The sequence below is a fragment of the Bos indicus genome, chromosome 7, assembly GCF_029378745.1.
Source record: "Bos indicus isolate NIAB-ARS_2022 breed Sahiwal x Tharparkar chromosome 7, NIAB-ARS_B.indTharparkar_mat_pri_1.0, whole genome shotgun sequence".
Lineage (NCBI taxonomy): Eukaryota > Metazoa > Chordata > Mammalia > Artiodactyla > Bovidae > Bos > Bos indicus.
In genome coordinates, this window is record NC_091766.1 from 2,818,270 (window position 1) to 2,838,792 (window position 20,523).

Below are 20,523 nucleotides of genomic sequence, written 5' to 3' on the forward strand. Positions count from 1 at the left end.
AGATGCAAGAGACCGGGGTTCAGTACCTGGGTCGGGAAGATCCTCTGGAGAAGGAAAGGGCACCCCACTCATTATGGTTGGTGAACAGTCTGAGAAATCATTCTCTACCTTTAAATAATTAAAATCATCTATGTTTTCATCTAAGAGTTTTATGAGGACTTCCTTTGTGGCACAGTGGAGAGGAATCTGCCTGCCAACGCAGGGGACACAGGAAGAGTTCACATGTGAGCTCTAAGAGCAACCAAGCCCATGTGCCACAACTACTGAGCTCAAACTCTAGGGCCCAGAAGCTGCAACTACCGAGCCCGTGGGCCACGACCACGGAAACATGTGCACTCTAGGGCCCCCGAGCTGCAACTACCGAGCCTGAGAGCTGCAACTTCCGCGCCCGCCTCCTGCATCTACTGGAGCCTGTGTGCCCAGAGCCTGGGCTCTACAACAAGAAAAGTGACTCAATGAGAAGCCTGTGCCCAGCAGTGAAGAATGGCCCCTGCTGACCACAGACAAAGTCCACATCTAGCAACAAAGACCCAACCCAACCAAAACCAAATAATTTTTTAAAAAAGAATTGTATGATTTTCCCTTCTATTCCCTTCAACTCCAAAAGGGAGTTGACTATGTGTAGGATGAGTTACAAGTCTGATCTTTTTTTTTTCTATTGATTTACTACAGTTGAATGTTTAAGTACCATTTATTAAGAACATGCTGCCTTTCCCCTTGCACTATTCCACAGTTTTCTTTTAAGAAGAAGGGGAACGTGGTCATCCACTCATCGGTCTGTGTCTGAGCTCCCTATTCTGGTCCTTGGGTCTCAATACCTGTCCTTGGAACACGACACTACTGTGTTCATTACTGTAGCTTTCTAACAGTATTGATATCTAGTATAGCAGATAACTCTCCTTTTGTTCTTCAAGAGTGAATTCACTGTACATGGTCTTTGAAATTTATGTGTCAATTTTCAAAGTCCCACTAAACAAACATTTATTTGAATTTTAATGGGTATTGAACATGTTTTATTCTTCAATCGATTTCTACCCAACATCTTAGAACTTCTTGACTGTCTCTTAAATTTTTTTTTAACTTCTCCCTGCCCTTACAGAGCCTCTCAGCACATTTATTAGACTTGGAATTAGATATTGATCCTTTTCATGCCATTGTAACTTTCAAAATTTCATTTTCGAGATGTCTGCTGCTACTCTTAGACATGGAAATGTTTTTTTTTCCATACTGATTTTTTACATGGTAATTATTTTTAACTATCTTATTATGTCACATGTTTTATCTTTTGGATAAATCATATTATTCATGAATTCCACTTTTGCTTTGTCACACTTTTATATCTTTCACTTTATTTTTGTCCTGTGTTTTAGAATGTTGGACAAAAGCAGTAACAGTTGGCTTCCTTGTCTGGTTTCCTATCTCATAGGCAAAGCTTTAAAACTCACTTTTTTTGTGTACAGACAGCTGATTTGCCTGCGGCATTGTTTATCAAATTAAGAAAGAATTGTTTTCTGTATAATTCATAACGAACTTTATGGCATGATTTGATGCTAACTTTATAAAACATTTCTTCTGTATTTAAAATGCCAAATCTTATCAAATATTTTATTCTGCATATCATGACGAGATTGCTTGCCAACATTTGTAGCGTGTAAAGAACTTTGTATTTCTGGAGTATGACTTTCATCACAGCATATTACCAATTTTCCTCTTATTATATTTTTAATTTTGATATTTTGTTCCAGATTTTGGCTTTGATATCCATAATAGATCGGTCTACAATTTTAATTTCTTACTACTTTCCCTGTCAGATACTAGTATCAATGTTACATCATCAACAAGAAACAGAGCCTATATCTTTTACTGTTTTCTAAAAAATTCTCCATGAACAAGACTTTATTTCCAAAGTATTCCATATAATATGCCAGTGGAACTACTAGGACTAGATCTATGAGAAGATTTTTCATTATGGTTTCAATTACTTTAAAGGTTTTAGGACTATTTAAGTAGTTGAATATTTCCTGAGTCACTTTTCATAGAGTTTTCCAAGAAACTAATCAATTTGTAAAACCATTCATATTCATCGTCATGAAAAAATTGTCTATTCTTCTAAAATACCATTTAAAAAAATATATGCATGCTGGTATAGGAGAAGCTACCATTCCTGTCCAAATCTAAATATATAAATCAGACTTCAAGCAGAATTCTGACTCAGAATGTTCTTACAGAAGACATAATAAAATCAGTATTTGCTTTGAAAATGTACCTAGATTTTGTTATATGTAGCTGCACAGATAACTTCTAATCCCATGTATAAGGAAAAAAGAGTATCCAGAACACCTAAAATTTTGGTAATCCATAGTTCAGTATTGAGATAAATCAAGTACGACAGTGTTGCACCTACTTTAATGAAATTCAACCATCTCTCTTAGTGTGAACCCACACGCATTGCTGGGTGGGGCATCTAGGAGCTGTCAGGACAGCCAAGAGGAGCAAAGTCACATACCCACAGTTGAAAGACATCTGGTTTACATCAGACTCCAAGTGCAAGACAGAACCAGAGGCCCAGACATCAGGGAACACCCAGACAACCCTGGGCAGATGCTGGGAACTGACGACCGTGCATCACTGTGTGGAAATGCCACTCTGGGTTTACAGGACGCCGTTCTCCCTTCTGCTCACACCCTCCCATCCAGCTCCCTTTGCCCAGCCTTGGGTATGAAAATGGGGGTGGGGGGACAGAAGACCAAAAGAGATGAAGTCTAGTGGAAAGATCATCAGCTCTGTCAGGGGTGCAAGCCCGTCCCATCACCTCCACATGAGGCTAACTTACTGCCTCCAAACTGACCTGTGACGTCCAGGCGGAAGGAGACCTTCTGGCCCCCGGCCTCGCAGCTGTACTCCCCGGCATCCGCCTTGCCTGCCTGCTGCACCACCAGCTTCCGGGTGCAGCCCTTGGCTTCCACACGCACTTTCGAGCTCGAACTCAGCTTCTTCCCATCCTTGTACCACGTCACCTCCGTCTGGGCCTGGGCCACCTCGCAGCTCAGCGTGGCACTGGTTCCCGCCACGGCCTGCACTTCACTGCGTGCTGGCTGCTCCTTGGCAAACACCGAGGGCTCTGAGGATAGAGGGATACACAGGGTCACAGACACCATCTCAGTCAGGACAGCAGCCCCGGGCAAAGACGACCTGGATGGGGAGCTGGTGGTCGGGTGGGAAGGAAGCACAGAACTGGAGACTTCTCCAGGTTCTGCACCAGCCTGATGCCCTGAAGAGGACGCCCTGCCTTTTTCAGCAATGAGTGGCACAATTTACACGTTCTCCCATGGATTCCTGTAAGCTAGTCTAAGGGTGGGGGCACTGCTGGAAAATACTTCTCCTCTGCTTATGGCATGTGTAGAGTCATGAAGCAAGTGTTCCCCAACCTTCCTATATGGTGCCCTGCGATCTCCACGTGGTTACGCAGGGAAGTTTTCACCTGCACTCAACAAAGAGGATGTCTCAGGCTTGGCACTACTCTTACTATTGTTAACTTGTGGCAATCCGCTGGGAGCGCCTGTACCCTCCAGTGGCCGTCTGGGTCACTGTCTGAGGAATAAAGAAGCGGCTCGCCCTTCCCCTTAGCGCTGGCTTTGCCATCACTGTTCTCTTCTTGTTGGTGACACCAGTCAAGCCTTTTGCCCACTTGCCTGTAGTAGGCTCTCTCTTTTCTCCATTCAGCTCTGGCCACTCCTTTCCATTTAAAAACAACAGAATGACGAGACAGGTAGGTTTTAAGGATATTCCCAACTGCGTGGTTGGCATTTTTACTCTCTGATCCAGGCCTCTGATAAACCAGAGCTATTCCTTCCAACAGTGTCATAATGTCCAATAGGCCTTGGAGCGTAGATCATTTGTGTTCTATTTAAGAAATCTCTCCTTACCCGAAGTCTTCAAAGAAGACCATGTTATCATCTGAGGGTTTGGGGGCTTTTACCTTTTACACTAAGGTTTCTAACTCACTATGAGTTGACCTTTGTGTGTTATGTGAACTGCTAGTATAATTTAATCTTCCATATGATTCAGTGGTCCAAGCACCGTTTACTAACACAACATCCTTCTCGACCTCTCCTATAGACAACACAGTAACCAACGGAAGACACAGGCGTAGGGAGGGGTGGCACAGGAGTCCGTTCGTGAGGAGCTCTTTCTGAGCTCACTGTTCTGTTCCTCTGATGTGGTACCTATTCCTGTACTGGGATCCCCGATCTTTAAAACCGCAGCCTTATGGTAATCCCTGACATTAGGTACAGTAAATGCTCAACTGTGCATTTCTTCAAGAAAACAAAGCATTGGCTGGACAGTGCCTTTGCAATCTGCCTGTTATTCTTCCTTCAGAACACCCTAAAAACACATTTGGTTTGATTCTAATTGTTAATAAACATCTTTGATTTTTCCCCTCAGATTTCTATCCAATTCTTGCTATCCCGTCTCTCAAGAATCTTACGTAATTTCCCCAGATACTGCCTCTTACTAACTTTTATCAGACCCGAAAATAGAAATGTGGTACAACTGTGCTCGTCTAACTCTTTCACACAAATTTCTTATTCCAAGCATTCCTTGCCAGGACTCAGATGTAGGCATGTTTTCTGCATATTGACTTTTTTACACACTAATCCTACTCAAGAATCATACACAGTCTAGTAGTTTATCATGGAGATTATCTGAGCTGATTATCATGTCATCAGCAAATTCCACCTTGATTTTGATTTTTGAAAACTGTTTGCCAGTGACTTTATTCCCCTCCTTCCTGAACTCGGCGGTTAGAGTGGCCTAAGCGTTCCATCCCTCACTCCAAAGCTCTCCCGGGACGTCCTAAGGGGGATGTTGCTGTCGCTGTTGTCGTTTTGTAGGAAGTTTTCAACATTAAAAAAAGAGCACTTTTACATAGCTCACTAAGAACTTTAAAGCAGGAATTTATTTGTTCAATATTATCAAATGTTTTATCTCTCCAATTGAATCAACCACTTGATTCTGTATTCATGGAAATGATGACATCTTTTTCATTCAATCTCTTAATGTCAAGCTTTCTGTCTATTACCATGGCCAAAGTTAAACCCATAATGCAACCCTGGACTAGGATCGCTGATCTCTACCCTCAGATTCAATACTGAATCCATTTTGATGACATTTAATTTATGATTTGGGCCAGAATAGTCACAGTACACTGGTCAGAAATTTCATTCTCTCTTCTTCCGCTGTGTGATTTTCATTGATGTTATGTCCTGTAAATGAAGACAGTTGCTTTCTTGTCCATGAAGAGAGTACTTTCTTTTTCCCTTCTAGGACCATCTTCACAAGAATGGAGTAACAGCTTTCCAGGTAATTATTTACAGTGTACCAGAGAACTACAGGCTGAGAAGACTGTTCATTATCGGTCTTAATGACTGACAAGTTATACAACTCTTTGACTTTTCTTGATCTTCTTTTGTCCACTTCCACAAAGTTTCCTGGGATCTAGCCACATTTTACAATATTCCAATACTTTTATCTTAGAATAGTCACTGACATTTTCTGAAAACAACTAACCATGTGAGATCACAAGTATCTGTACAAATCCGCGAATATACAAACTTTGCACTGGCATGGTCCCAAACTGGTGTGTGCTGGCACCTAGGAGTCAGTGTGGGATCGCAGCCCATCTCTATTTCCCATGAAGACATTTTTTCCAGAAGAAGAATAACCTGATTTCTTAGACTGGCCCATGTTGTAGCCACAAGGAACACACGATCACTGACCATTTGGAAAATGGAACAAAAATAAAACTGGAGGGGAAAAAACGTTTAAAAAGTAAAATAAATATATAAAGACTGCTTTGCCAGTCAGAGGCTGCGAGGACAGTGACTCCTCACGAGCAGTAAGAGTGCCTTTATGCTTTCCATTCCTAAACCCATCAGTAACACCAAGGGAATACTGACCTGGGTCATCCAACCTTCTGAAGCCAGTGGAAAAACCATATTTCATCTATGATGATCACCCTGAATAGCACTGATGACTATACACATCACCCTTTCTAATTCCCTTTTCAAGGACGTGACAAGAAAACATGGGCCAATTTCTTGCTACCTACAGCCAATAAGAGCCTCCACATCCAGCAAAAGGAAGGAAAGGCCTCCCAGAAACCTAATATTTGATCATTCAAAGTTCACTCCTGAGATAATTCCAAGATCATGTGGCCAATATTTCCACCACCCCCCCCCCCCAAAATGATGAATTTTTGATGAATCTGGGATTCATCAAATTGAAACAGCTCAGACCAACCAAAAATCTACACGAGGTCCTGGGTGAGGGCAAGTGGTGGCTGTCAGAAAAGACATCCAATGAGAAGAAAGTCACACATCCCCACATCTACTTCAGCCCCAAGCCTAGGGAGAGTCAGGGTCCCGATACCAGGAACAACAGGATCATTCTGGGCAGATGCTAAGACCGTGTGACTGAGCCCCACTGCCTGGAAACAGGTAGACAGAAACAACCCCTCTTCTTTCAACCCCCACCCTCCTCTCCATCCACCCACCCCTGAGCCCAGACAGGTGTCCAGGTGGGGCATGGGAGACAGGGAGATATGAAGAGATAAAAGCACCAGGCAAGCGCACATACATCTGGTGAGGCTGGAAGCCAGTGCCCTCATCACCTGCACACAGGCTAGCTCAGCGTCCTCCTCCAGGACTGACCTGTGACGTCCAGGCGGAAGGAGACCTTCTGGCCCCCGGCCTCGCAGCTGTACTCCCCTGCGTCCGCCTTGCCCGCCTGCTGCACCACCAGCCGCCGCCCGCGGCCCGTGGCCTCCACACGCACTTTCGAGCTCGAACTCAGCTTCTTGCCGTCCTTGTACCACATCACCTCCGTCTGGGCCTGGGCCACCTCGCAGCTCAGTGTGGCACTGGTTCCCGCCACGGCCTGCACTTCACTGCGTGCCGGCTGCTCCTTGGCGAACACCACCGAGGGCTCTGGGGACAGAGGGATACACAGGGTCAGAGACCCCATCTCAGTCAGGACGGCAGCCCCGGGCAAAGAAGACCTGAATGGGAGGTAGGGGTGTGGGGTGATGAGAAGGGGCAATGGGGCTGGAGACTTCTGCTGACTTGGCTCCAGCCCTGTGCCCTGAAGAGGACCCATGAGCTTCTCACCAAAAGACTTACAATTTAAGCATTCTCCCATGGGTCCTTTTGATCTGGTCCAGGGGGTGCCATTGCAAAAGATCCCCTGCTCCTGGCATCAGCAGGGTCATGAGGCAACTGTTCCCTAACCTTCCTAGATGGACCCACAGTCTTCTCCCCACTATTATGCAGGGACTTTTCGCCTGCAGTCCATGGAATTGGTTCAGCATCCCTTCCTGTTCTTACTGTTGTCAGCTGATGGCAATCTGCTGGGAGTGCTTACACCTCCTAGTGGCTCTTTTTACACTGCATGAGAACTGAGGAAGCTGAACTCCTTTTCCCTTAGCACTGGGTTCACTCACTGTGACTGTGTTCTCCTTCCTAGCAACACTATTCAAAGCTTTTTACAACTACCGATAGTAGGCTCTCTCTTTTCTTGCTTCACCTGTGGCCGCTCTTTATCCATTGAAACACCAGAGAATGACATAGGATTTAAGGATCTTTACAACTATGTGACTACCATTTTTACTCTTTGATCGATTCCTCTGATAAATCACACCTTTTCAATAGTTTTCGCATCTTCTCATCTCTTTCATTGTAGAGCACTGTGTTCTATTTAAGAAATCTTTCCTTACCTTAAATCTTTAAAAATATCATCTTTATCATCATCTTTAAAAAGATTTAAAAATATCATCATCTTTAAAAATATCATCATCATCAGGGTTTTGGGGGTTTTACCTTTTATGCTGAGGTTTCTAATTTACTACAAGTTTACTTTTGTGTGTGGTGTGAATTGCTATTACAATTTAAGTTTTCTGTACAGTTTTCAGTGATGCAACCACAATATTTGAAGACCATATCCTTTCTCAACTTCTCTGATAGACAACAGAGTAGCAAATGGAACATGAGGAAGGTCGAGAAGGTGGATGGCTGGTGCAGGAATCCATTCATGCAAGGAACTGTTTCTGAGCTCACTATTCTGCTCCTCTGCACTGGCATCCCCTTATCTTGAAAACTGCAGCCTTATGATAATTTTCTAACATTGGGTACCAGTAAATGCTCCCTCTGAACATTCTTTGAGAAAACAGCATATTGACTGTACCATACCATTGGAATCTGCCTGCTATTCTTTCGTCTGACAATTAGAAACATATTTTGTTCCATCTTGATTTTTAATAATAATTTTTTATTTCTCCCTCAGACTTCTACCCATCTATTTCAACCTCTGCCTCTCAAGAATCTTGAATAATTTCCCCACACACATCCTCTTAGCAACTTCTATCAGACCTGAAATCAGACTCACGATACAATTATACTACTCTCTTTCACACAAATTTCACTTGCCAAGCATTCTTTGCCAGGACTTGTATGTAGAAATGTTTTCTGCATATTGATTTTTTACATACTAATTCTACTCTAGAATTATACACAGTCTAATAATTTATCTCTGAGATTGTCTGAGTTGATCATCACGTCATCAGCAAATTTCACTTTGAGTTTTTCAGAACTGTTTGCTGTTGATTTTATTTCCTCGTTACTCAACTCAGTGGTTGGAGAGCCCTACATTTATCATCTCTCACATCAAATATTTCCAGACACACCTTGCTGTTTTTGTTGTTGTTGAATGAATTATATAATGTTAATTTTTAAAAGTTGACTATGTGTGGTATGTGAAAGTGAAGTGAAGTCGCTCAGTCATGTCTGACTCTTTGCAACCCCGTGGACTGCAGCCTACCAGGCTTCTCCATCCATGGGATTCTCCAGGCAAGAATACTGGAGTGGGTTACCATTTCCTTCTCCAGGGATCTTCCCAACCCAGGGATCGAACCCAGGTCTCCGGCATTACAGGCAGAGGCTTTAACCTCTGAGCCACCAGGGAAGCTAAGAATTTTATGGCAGGAACTGGTGATCAGTATTATCAACATTTTTTTCTTAGTGTATAACATTCAAGTTTAATCAACCATTTGATTTGTACTCACGGAGATTAGGTCAAAATAGCAGAGTGGATGTGCACTCACCTCCTCCTGGAAGAGTACCAAAATCACAACTAACTGTTGAACAACCATCAGCAGGACTAGGCTTGAACCCACCAATAAAGATACCCCAAGTCCAAAGACAAAGGAGAAGCCACAAGAAGATGGCAGGAGGGGTGCAGTCATGATAAAAGAAAATCCCATACCCACCAGGAGGGCAACCCACGGTCTAGAAAACAATTATACCACAGAGGTTCTCCCACTGTTGTGAAGGTGCTGAGCCCCACATCAGGCTTCCCACCCTTGGGATCTGCCAAAGAGACTAGTAATCCCCAGGGAATCGAACCTGAAGGATGTGACTGCAGATTTCCACAGGCCCTGGGGAAACAGAAGCCCCACTCCTGGAGGGCACACACAAAATCCTGGGCACATCAGGACCCGGGGGGAAAGGAGCAGTGACCCCACAGGAGACTGAACCAGACCTGCCTGCTAGCATTAGAGGGTCCCCTGCAGAGGTGTGGGTTGGCAGTGGTTCATCACAGAGATAACAGTACTGACAGCAGCTGTCCAAGGAAGTATCTGTAGGCGTGAGCCCTCCTGGAGGTCTTTGCCATTAGCCTTACCCTAGAGCCCATGGATACCAGGCAAGAATCACCTCAGGTCAAAAAACTAACAGGGAGTGCAGACCCACCCATCAGCAAACAAGCAGACTGAAGTTACTGAACGCTGCCCTGCAAACCAGAGCAAGACCCAATTCTACCCACCGTCAGTCTCTACCATCAGGAAGTTTGCACAAGCCTCTTAGATAGCCTCATCCACCAGAGGGTAGACAGCAGAAGCACAATATTCTTAACGTGATGGAAGAGAAGAAACTATAACCAAAAATACTCTACACAGCGAGGCTCTACTTCTGATTTCATGGAGAAATCAAAAGCTTTACAGTCAAGAAAAAGTTAAGGGAATTCAGCACCACCAAATCAGCCTTATAGTAAATGCTAAAGGAACTTCTCTAGGCAGGAAATGCAAAAGAAGGAAAAGACCTACAAAACAAATAAAAACAATTAAGAAAATGGTAACAGGAGCATACATATTGATAAACGCCTTAAATGTACATGGAATAAATGCATCAGCCAAAAGACATACACTGGCTGAGTGGATATAGAAATAAGACCATGTATATGCTGTCAAGAGACCCACCTCAGACTGAAAGTGAGGGGATGGAGAAAGATATTCCATGCAAACGGAAATCATAACAAAGCTGGAGTGGTAATGCTCAGACAAAACAGATTTTAAAACAAAGACTGTTATAAGAGATAAAGAAGGAACTACATAATGATTAAAGTTCAGTTCAGTCGCTCAGTCGTGTTTGACTCTTTGCAACCCCATGGACTGCAGCACACCAGGCTTCCCTGTCCATCACCAACTCCCGGAGCTTACTCAAACTCATGTCCATCAAGTCAGTGATGCCATCCAACCATCTCATCTAATCTAGTGATCAAAGGATCAATCTAAAAAGAAGATATAACAATTGTAAATATATATGCATCCAACATAGGAGCACATCAATATATAAGGCAAATACTAACAACCATAAAGGGAGAAATCAACAGTAACATAATAATAATGGGGGACTTAAGACACCTCTTTTGTCAATGGGCAGATCATCCAGGCAGAAAATTAATAGGAAACACGGGCCTTAAATCACACGTTAGACCACATGGACTTAATTGATATTTACAGAGCATTTCATCCAAAAGCTGCGTAGCAATACAGCTACACATTCTTCTCAAACTACACATTCTTCTCAAGTGCACTCAGAACTTTCTCCAGGATTGACCACACGCTGGGGCACAAGATGAGCCTTGGGAATTTAAGAAAACGGAAATAATCTTTTCAATGAAAGCATTTCAAAACTGAAAGCACCTTTTCCAATAGCGATGCTATGAGATTAGAAATAAACTACAAGGGAAAAAAAAACTATAAAAAATACAAACACACGGAGGCTAAACAATATGCTACTGAACAGCCAATGAATCAGTAAAGAGATCAAAGAGGAAATCGAAAAATATCTAGAGACAGATGAAAATGAAAGCACAATGATCCAAAGCCTAAAGCGTGCAGCAAAAGCAGTTCTAAGAGGGAAGTCTATAGCAATACAATATTACCTCAAGAAACAAGAAAAATCTCAAATAAACAACCTAACCCTATACCTAAAACAATTAGAGAAAGAAGAACAAACAAAATCTAAATTTAGTAAAGAAGAAATCAGTCCTAAAGATTAGAGTAGAAATAAATGAAACAGAGACAAAGAAAATTATGGCAAAGATCAATGAAACTAAAGCCTAGTTCTTTGAAAAGATAAAGAAAATTGATAAACCTTTAGCCGAATTCATCAAGGAAAAAAAGGGAGATAACTCATCAATAAAATCAGAATGAAAATGAAGAAGTTACATCAGACACCACAGAAATGTAAAGGATCATAAGGGATTACTACAAGCAACTGTATGCCAATAAAATGAACAGCTTGGAACAGATGGACAAATTCTTAGACAGGAACAATCTCCCAAGACTGACTCTGTACTCATGGAGACGATCACGTCGTTCTGCATTCAATCTCTTAAAGTCAAGCTTTCTATCTATTAATGTTGTCAAGGTTAACTCCAAAGTGCAATCCTGGACTTGGACTTCCATCAGCGATCTCTAACCCTTGGATACATTGCTGAATTCCTTCTGCTAACATTTAATTTACAATTTTGGCCTTGTTACTCATACCACACTGGTCTCAAATTTCATTCTTCCTGCCTTTCTTGTGTGATTTTGGTACTGATGTTATGTTCACGGAGAGAGTTACAGAGTATATCTCCTTTATCTCTCTCTAGGAAGAATACTTTTCCCATTTTGTATTAGTTTACCAGAGAACTATGGGGCTGAGAAAACTTATCATTATTGGTCCCACTGATTGACAAGTCATGCAACTCTTCAACTCTTCTCTATCTTCTTGCGCCTATTTTCATAGTTTACTAGGATTTAGCCACATTTCACAGCTTCTCAATGGTTTTACCTTAGAATACTCTAACATGCTCTGAAAACCACATCTTCCAAGGATGCATGGTGGGATCTGGGGTATATACACACACCCATAAATCCTCCTATCTGGCATGGTCACAAAGTGTTAGATGTTCGGACCTACAAGTCAATGGAGGATGGCAGCCCACCCCTATTCGGCATGAAGGCTCTCTTCCAATTCTTAGACAGCCCTATGTTTCAGCCATGAAGCAGGGATACTCACTGACCATCTGTTAGGGAAATTAAATGAAAGTAATTTAGTTCAGGCTTCAAAGACAAGAAAGCAAAGTAGACCTCTGACCTTGCTTCTGACCTGCCCAGACATAGGCCTGACTATGTGCCAGATGTGAGTGCAAGCCCAGCAGCACCATAGATAAGAAAGAGGGCAGATCGAGGGATTCTTGAGCCCTGGAGGGTGTCGGGCCAACCATACCTGAGGCTTAACAACTTTCCAAGCTTTGCAAAGCAAACAGCTTTGTAAAACACGATTAACATAAAACCAAAGCTGCAATTTACTCCTTTGCAGCCAGGCATTATAAACAGGAACCCCCAAACTGTAATCTGAAGCCTCACCCATGGAGCAGATGAGCTGCCTGAGACATGTTCCCAACTGAGACTCCAGAGCGCTGTTAAATGGGACTTCCTAGCACTGTTTGAATCTGGATGTCAGTAAAAACACAGTTTGGTGATGTATGTACTGTTACCCTCCTTTACTGTTCTATTTCTCTTTTATTGTAATGGTTGTTTATTGAAAGTTGTTTATTGAGCTTTCCTGGTGACTCAGATGGTAAAGAGTCTGCCTGCAGTGCGGGAGATCCAGGTTCGATATCTGGGTTGGGAAGATCCCCTGGAGAAGGAAATGGCAACCCACTCCAGTACTCTTGCCTAGAAAATCCCACGGATGGAGGAACCATTGGGTCTCAAAGAGTCAGACACGACTGAGCGACTTCACTTCTTCTTATTGAAAGTAAAATAGATAATTCTCTATTAAATATCGAAATTGTGTATGTGTGTACAACAAGTGGTTTCTTTTGTTAACAAATCCTTAAAACCTGAAACAAAAACTAAAACTTTCAGCAAAACACCATTAGGAAAATGGAATGAAATAAAAGACTGCTTTGCTGGTCAGAGGCTGCTAGGACAGTAACTCCTCATTAGCAAAGCCTACTAATATAGCAGAAGCAAATTTTTCCTTTCCACTCCTAAATTCATCAATGTAATGCCAAGGGGAATACTGACTCAGAACGTCCAAATCATTTGCAGACAAATGCAAAATCACATCTGATATAAGAAGACCACCCTAAATGGCACCGGTAACTCTCCACCAATCCTTCCTTTCTTCTCTTTGCAAGGGTGACAAGAAAAACGTGGACCAATTTCTTGGTACCTACAGGCAACTGGGCCTCTATATCCGGGAAAAGGAAGGAAGGACCACCCAGAAACTTAAAAATTGATCATCGAATGCTCACTCCTGAAGAATTTCAAGCAGGACTGTGTGACCAATATCCCCCCTAATCCGGGAACAATGAAATTGTATCACCTCAGGCAAACCAAGAATCTATACGAGGTATCAGATTAGGGCATGTGGTGGCTGTCAAGAAAGACATATGATGGGAGGAAAGTCACATATCTCTAGGTCTACATCAGTCCCAAATTATCACGGAGAGTTGGGGTCTCGACACTAGGAACAACAGGAAGGTTCAGGGCATATGCTAAGACACTGCGACCGAGCCTTACTGAATGCAAACAAGTGGAAAAACACAGCCCCACTTCTCCAGGCACACCCTTCCCAATCATCCCCCCCAGGCCCACATGGGTATCCGTGCAGGACATGGAAGACAGGGAGGCTTGAAGAATTGAAGGTCACAGGCACACAAGTCTGGTGAGGCTGGAAGCGGGTCCCCTCATCACCTGCATGCAGGCTAGCTCAGCGTCCTCCTCCAGGACTGACCTGTGACGTCCAGGTGGAAGGAGACCTTCTGGCCCCCGGCCTCGCAGCTGTATTCCCCGGCGTCCGCCTTGCCCGCCTGCTGCACCACCAGCCGCCTGGTGCAGCCCTTGGCTTCCACACGCACTTTCGAGCTGGAACTCAGCTTCTTCCCGTCCTTGTACCACGTCACCTCCGTCTGGGCCTGGGCCACCTCGCAGCTCAGCGTGGCACTCGCCCCCGCCACGGCCTTTACCTCCTTATGCACTGGCTGCCCCTTGATAAACACTGCAGAGGACTCTGGGCACAGAGAGGGATACACAAGGTCAGAGACACAAATGGGACCCTATTCCAGGGGATCTTCCTGACCCAGGGATAGAATACACATCTCTGGTGTCTCCTGCATGGGCAGGCAGATTCTTTTCCTCTAGCGCCACCTGGGAAGCTCAAACCAGCTTATGAGACCGAAACCTCAGAGTTCAGGAAAGTTTCTCCCTGGAGCCAGTGATGCCCTAAGCCCGGAAGGGTGCACAGGTAACAAGTCTGATACGTCTCCTATGTCAGAACCTCACGTGTATTATAGTCATGTTCTAACTCAAAAGTAATTCCTGAGGCTGGGAGAAGGTGGCCAAGGTTATCCCAGCATCTGTCACAGCTAGTTCATTGTCCTTCCCACATGACAGTCACCTCTGGTGGACAGACCGAATTGTGTGCTCTTGTATCCCCAGAACCAGGCATATGGTATATTCCCCACAAGCTAGTCCACATTTTTCAAGGTATAACACACGTGTAAAGTACACGAATTCATTTACAGCTCAATCAAATTTGAGTGTACCTATCCCATGTGACCAAAACACATCAACAAACAGCACTTCCAGCTCCCCATTCACTACTGACCACTCCCCAAAAGTCACCTTTTGACCTTTATCACCATCAACTACTTTTATCTCTTCTTTGATTTCACATGGTGCTGCTGCTGCTGCTAAGTCGCTTCAGTCGTGTCCGACTCTGTGACCCCATAGACGGCAGCCCACCAGGCTCCCCTGTCCCTGGGATTCTCCAGGCAAGAACACTGGAGTGGGTTGCCATGTCCTCCTCCAATGCATGAAAGTGAAATGTGAAAGTGAAGTCGGTCAGTCGTGTCCGACTCTGAGCGACCCCATGGACTGCAGCCTACCAGGCTCCTCCGTCCATGGGATTTTCCAGGCAAGAGTACTGGAGTGGGGTGCCACTGCCTTCTCCGTGATTTCACATGAATGGAATTAAACATTATATGTGCTTTGGGTCTGTTTTCTTTCACTCAACATAATGTCTGTAAGACCTATCTATGCTATGCACGTGGCAGCAGCCTGTTCTTTCATACCGATGTATAGGATCTGTTGTATGGGGAGGCACCACAATTTATTTTCTCCGTTTTCTCTTATGGTTCATTTGGGTTGCTTCCAATGTGGCGAGATGATGTGTGAAGCTGCTGTGAACATTCTTTCATGTACCTTTTAGAGCACCACAACTGTTGGAACACAGAAGCATCTGCTTTTGGCTTTCGCGGATATTTCCAGTTTACCAAAACGGTTTTACCAATGTATGCTGCCAACATAAGTGTGTGGAGTTCCAGTTCTCCACATCCTTACCAACAGCTTCTATCCCCAATTTTAGTAACTGTGCATATGCCCTTAAATTTAAATAAATACAGAGAGGATCTCAGAGATTCCATGCTATAGATGCAGTCATTCACCTATTCATCAATCACTGATGAGACTAATGTCAGTAAAGGCTCTGTTATCTGCAGGCTCTATGGTGGTGGCTTGGGATGCTGCAACACAGCTGGAAATGTGTACAACACAGCCTCTGTTCCTACAGATCCTACTTTCTATTGAGGAAAGACAAACATAAAAACCTGACAATGATGTAATGCTAAGTTGAGTGCTGTGATGAAGTAAGTGATACGCTAGAGAAAAGGGACTGATTGGTGGCTTAGATATGGCCGTCAGAGCAAACCTTGCTAAGGAGTGATGTTCAGGTGAAGGCTTAATGATAGAAGGGAGGCAGCCTTGAAGAAAACTGAGAGGGTCATTATAACAGAGATGAGACCTAGAGCCAGGGCTCTCCTAAACGGAAAGATATGGAATGAGTGAGGAAGGTAAAAGGGAACTGCACTTTAGAACCACAATGGGCATCCGATTTTCTCCTGTGGACATTGCTGCTCCTTGGTACGGCATGAGAATAAAAGCCACAGGGTCACTACTATGAAACAGGAATACTGACCATGCTGTGGACACCTTGTGTGAACAGAGAGACGAAGTTAGAGATTGAGGAGGCAAGCCTCCAGGGAAAAGAGACTTTGAGGAATTGAGCCCCACACTCAGTCACATTTCCCCCAAGATGTTTGATGATTTCCCCAGCTGCATGACCCAGGGGGCTATGAAGCTAAGCAGAAGATCTCTGAAAAGTACAGCAGACATGTTAGCACCTTGCATTAACAGAGAGACAAAGATAGGGTTGAGCCTCTGTTTCGAAAGAGACCCTCACCCCTGCCCCAAGTCTCTGCAGGAATCCTTGGAGGATGCCCAGGACTAGAAGCCAACCAGAGGCAGACGACCCTGATCAAAACTGCAATGCAGCCTTTTGAGTCCGTGCAGTACCGGGACAGACCAAAATTCTTAGTTGTTTCCTTTATCCCTAGCAAAAGAAATGCTGATCCTCTTTCTAAAGTAAGACAACTTTTATTATGTTGAGGTATGTTCCTTCTATTCCTGCTTTCTGGAGAGTTTTTATCATAAATGGATGTTGAATTTTGTCAAAGGCTTTCTCTGCATCTACTGAGAAAATCATATGGTTTTTATTTTTCAATTTGTTAATGTGGTGTATTACATTGATTGATTTGCAGATATTGAAGAATCCTTGCATCCCTGGGATAAAGTCCACTTGGTCATGGTGCCACTATGGAGAACGGTGTGGAGATTCCTTAAAAAACTGGAAATAGAACTGCCTTATGATCCAGCAATCCCACTGCTGGGCATACACACTGAGGAAACCAGAAGGGAAAGAGACACGTGTACCCCAATGTTCATCGCAGCGCTGTTTATAATAGCCAGGACATGGAAGCAACCTAGATGTCCAGCAGCAGATGAATGGATAAGAAAGCTGTGGTACATATACACAATGGAGTATTACTCAGCCATTAAAAAGAATACATTTGCATCAGTTCTAATGAGGTGGATGAAACTGGAGCCTATTATACAGAGTGAAGTAAGCCAGAAAGAAAAACACCAATACAGTACACTAACACATATATATGGAATTTAGAATGATGGTAACAATAACCCTGTATACGAGACAGCAAAAGAGACACTGATGTATAGAACAGTCTTTTGGACTCTGTGGGAGAGGGAGAGGGTGGGATGATTTGGGAGAATGGCATTGAAACATGTATAATATCATATATGAAACAAGTCACCAGTCCAGGTTCAATGCACGATACTGGATGCTTGGGGCTGGTGCACTGGGACGACCCAGAGGGATGGTACAGGGAGGGAGGAGGGTTCAGGATGGGGAACACATGTATACCTGTGGTGGATTCATGCTGATATATGGCAAAACCAATACAATATTGTAAAGTTAAATAATAAAATAAAATTTAAAAAAATAAAATAAAGTAAGATAAAATCATCCATGTTCAAAAAAACCAATATCTGACCATCAACTGAAAATTCACTGGCATTCCAAGGACAGGAGTAAATAGGAATTTTTAAAAAGGCAATATTAGACGATCAGTTTTATGGCTATCAGACCAGGATATAACCATGATGTGTCCACGTGCTCAGTTGCTAAGCTGTGTCCAACTCTTAGCGACTCCATGAACTGTAGCCCACCAGGCTCCTCTATCCATAGGACTTCCCAGGCAATAACCCTGGAGTGGGTTGCCGTTTCCTCCTCCAGGGGATCTTGCCAACCCAGGGACTGAACCCAGGTCTCTGGTGTCTCCTGCACCGGGGAAGCTGATATATAAGCGTGATCATATGTCTTTAATATGAAAGAAAAGAAAATAGATCAAATACAAACATTTTACTACCAACTCTAGAATCTATAGACTCTATAAGAAATGAAACAAACATAAATTATAAAATGGGACAATACAACTGAAAGTAACACACTATAAATGGATTTGACAACAGATTAGATACAAAGGAACAGAAAACTAGTGAACTAGAAGACAGAGCTAAAGAAAATATCCCGACTAAAGTAGAGAGAGAAAAAGAACTGAGGCAGAGAGAAAGAGAGAAAAAAAGAAATGAGGTCGAGAGAAAGAGAGATACATGAGAGACACATGAGAAAAACTCACTCCATGACTGAGCAAAGACAAAACTCTGCACTCAAAATGCTCTGGAATTCTAACCAAGATGAATACTAAGAAAACCATACCTAGGTGCATCAGTATAAACTGCTGAAAGTCAAAAACAGTATCTTAAAAACAAAGGGAAAGAACAATGGGACCTTGAGGGAAGATAAATCTGACAGTTGATGTGCCAAAAAATACATGGAATCTGGAAGATGGTGAAATAGTTTCTTAAAAAAAAAAATGTAATATAGTTTGAAGGGTGGATTGTTAAACTGTAATTTGATATTGAGAGAAAATAACCCTCAGAATATTCGGCTGAACTCTGGCTCTGATTTCTCTGGCTATATGAACTTTGGCAAATTCTGGAGTTTCTTTTTTGTGCCTTATCTTAAAATGGGAATTCCCCTTCCTGAAGCGGCTGTGAAGCTTACACAAGTAAACAGAAAGAAGCACTCATAAAATCCGGCCCTAGGCATGTAATTAATACCTGTCAGCTGCCGTGTCCTAAGTTTTGTGAGGAAAGGGGCTTCTAGGTGGCATGATCACACACTCCTCATTCCCTAATAATTAACTTGAGGAACATTGAGAAGGACTTCAAGGAACCCACCTGTGACACTGAGTTGGAAGGAAACCTTCCAAGTCCTGACTTTTCAATCAGACTCCTCAGGCTCTGCCTTGCCCACCTGCCGCACCACCAGGCTCCAGGTGCAGACCCTGGCCTCCACATACACTTCCAAGCTTCTTCCCTCTCTGAATCATGTAATCTCTGTCTGGGCTACCTTACAGCTTAGTGTGGCGCCGGCCGCCACCTCAAATTTCTAGAACTGGATGAGGGCTCGCCTTCTGGCACTCAAAACTAGAATGCCTTGGCCCCAAGCTGGCCCTGTTCCTAGCTCTCTCAATGCAGAGAACTTCCCGTGCAGAAGATGCAGAAAGCAGGGAACAAGATAGGTCTTGGAATCTGAATGCTCCCAGTTCAATCCTGTTCAGGTTGATATATGCTACAACCCAGGTTTACTCATCACCTGTGATCCCATAATTACTCTAACAAAGGGAGGCATAATCTGAGGCTGGCACATCAAAGAACTGGCATTCTCAGGGAGAGTTTCTTATACCATATAACCCAAAACAGGAGATACTCTTGTCATAGGAACATTAATATGCTAATACAGTCTACAGCTTCTAGCAGGCCAACCACCATTGGGGTAATCAAATCGTGTAATCAAATTCTTGGCCTTGTAATCAGATGTTCTTTTTTTATTAACTTATTGTATTTGCTTCATATCACATTACTCTAGAACCCATTCTATTACTCCAGATTTGATTTTCTTCTTTATAAAATAAATTCATTGGTAATTCCTTCAGTGAGATTTTGTGAATGATAAATTCTTTCCACTTACTCTGTGCTCTTCATTGCTGTTGATAAACCTACAGAAGAATAAATATCATCCCATTAATCTTTTTTCTCTTTGGAAACAGATGGAGAAACAATGGAAACAGTGTCAGATTTTATTTTCCTGGGCTCCAAAATCACTGCAGATGGTGACTGCAGCCATGAAATTAAAAGACGCTTACTCCTTGGAAGGAAAGTTATGACCAACCTAGACAGCATATTAAAAAACAGAGACATTACTATGCCAACAAAGCTCCATCTAGTCAAGGCTATGGTTTTTCCAGTAGTTATATATGGATGTGAGAGTTAGACTATAAATAAAGCTGAGTGCTGAAGAATTGATGCTTTTGAACTGTGCTGTTGGAGAAGACTCTTGAGAGTCCCTTGGACTTCAAGGAGATCCAACCAGTCCATCCTAAAGAAGATCAGCCCTGGGATTTCTTTGGAAGGAATGATGCTAAAGCTGAAACTCCAATACTTTGGCTACCTGATGAGAAGAACTGACTCAGAAAAGACGCTGATGCTGGGAAAGATTGAGGGCAGGAGGAGGAGGGGACGACAGAGGATGAGATGGTTGGATGGCATCACCGACTCGATGGACGTGAGTTTGAGTAAACCCTGGGAGTTGGTGAGGGACAGAGAGGCTTGGCGTGCTGCAGTCCATGGGGTCTCAAAGAATCGGACAC

At 43.2% G+C, this 20,523-nt stretch overlaps 1 protein-coding gene across 39 annotated transcripts in view; it reads right to left on the reverse strand.

Annotated features, from left to right (window-relative positions):
- OBSCN (obscurin, cytoskeletal calmodulin and titin-interacting RhoGEF) overlaps window positions 1-20,523 on the reverse strand; it is a 230,155-nt gene that overhangs the window by 182,124 nt on the left and 27,508 nt on the right. For 35 of the 39 annotated variants that reach the window (XM_070792356.1, XM_070792361.1, XM_070792369.1 and 32 more), the window contains exons 8-10: window positions 14,130-14,405; window positions 6,714-6,989; window positions 2,849-3,121 (exon numbers count right to left, since the gene is read on the reverse strand). In XM_070792356.1, the coding sequence (XP_070648457.1) occupies window positions 2,849-3,121; window positions 6,714-6,989; window positions 14,130-14,405 (825 nt within the window). The remainder of the gene's footprint in view (window positions 1-2,848; window positions 3,122-6,713; window positions 6,990-14,129; window positions 14,406-20,523) is intronic. The other 4 variants (XM_070792362.1, XM_070792359.1, XM_070792355.1 and 1 more) reach the window with 4 other exon arrangements.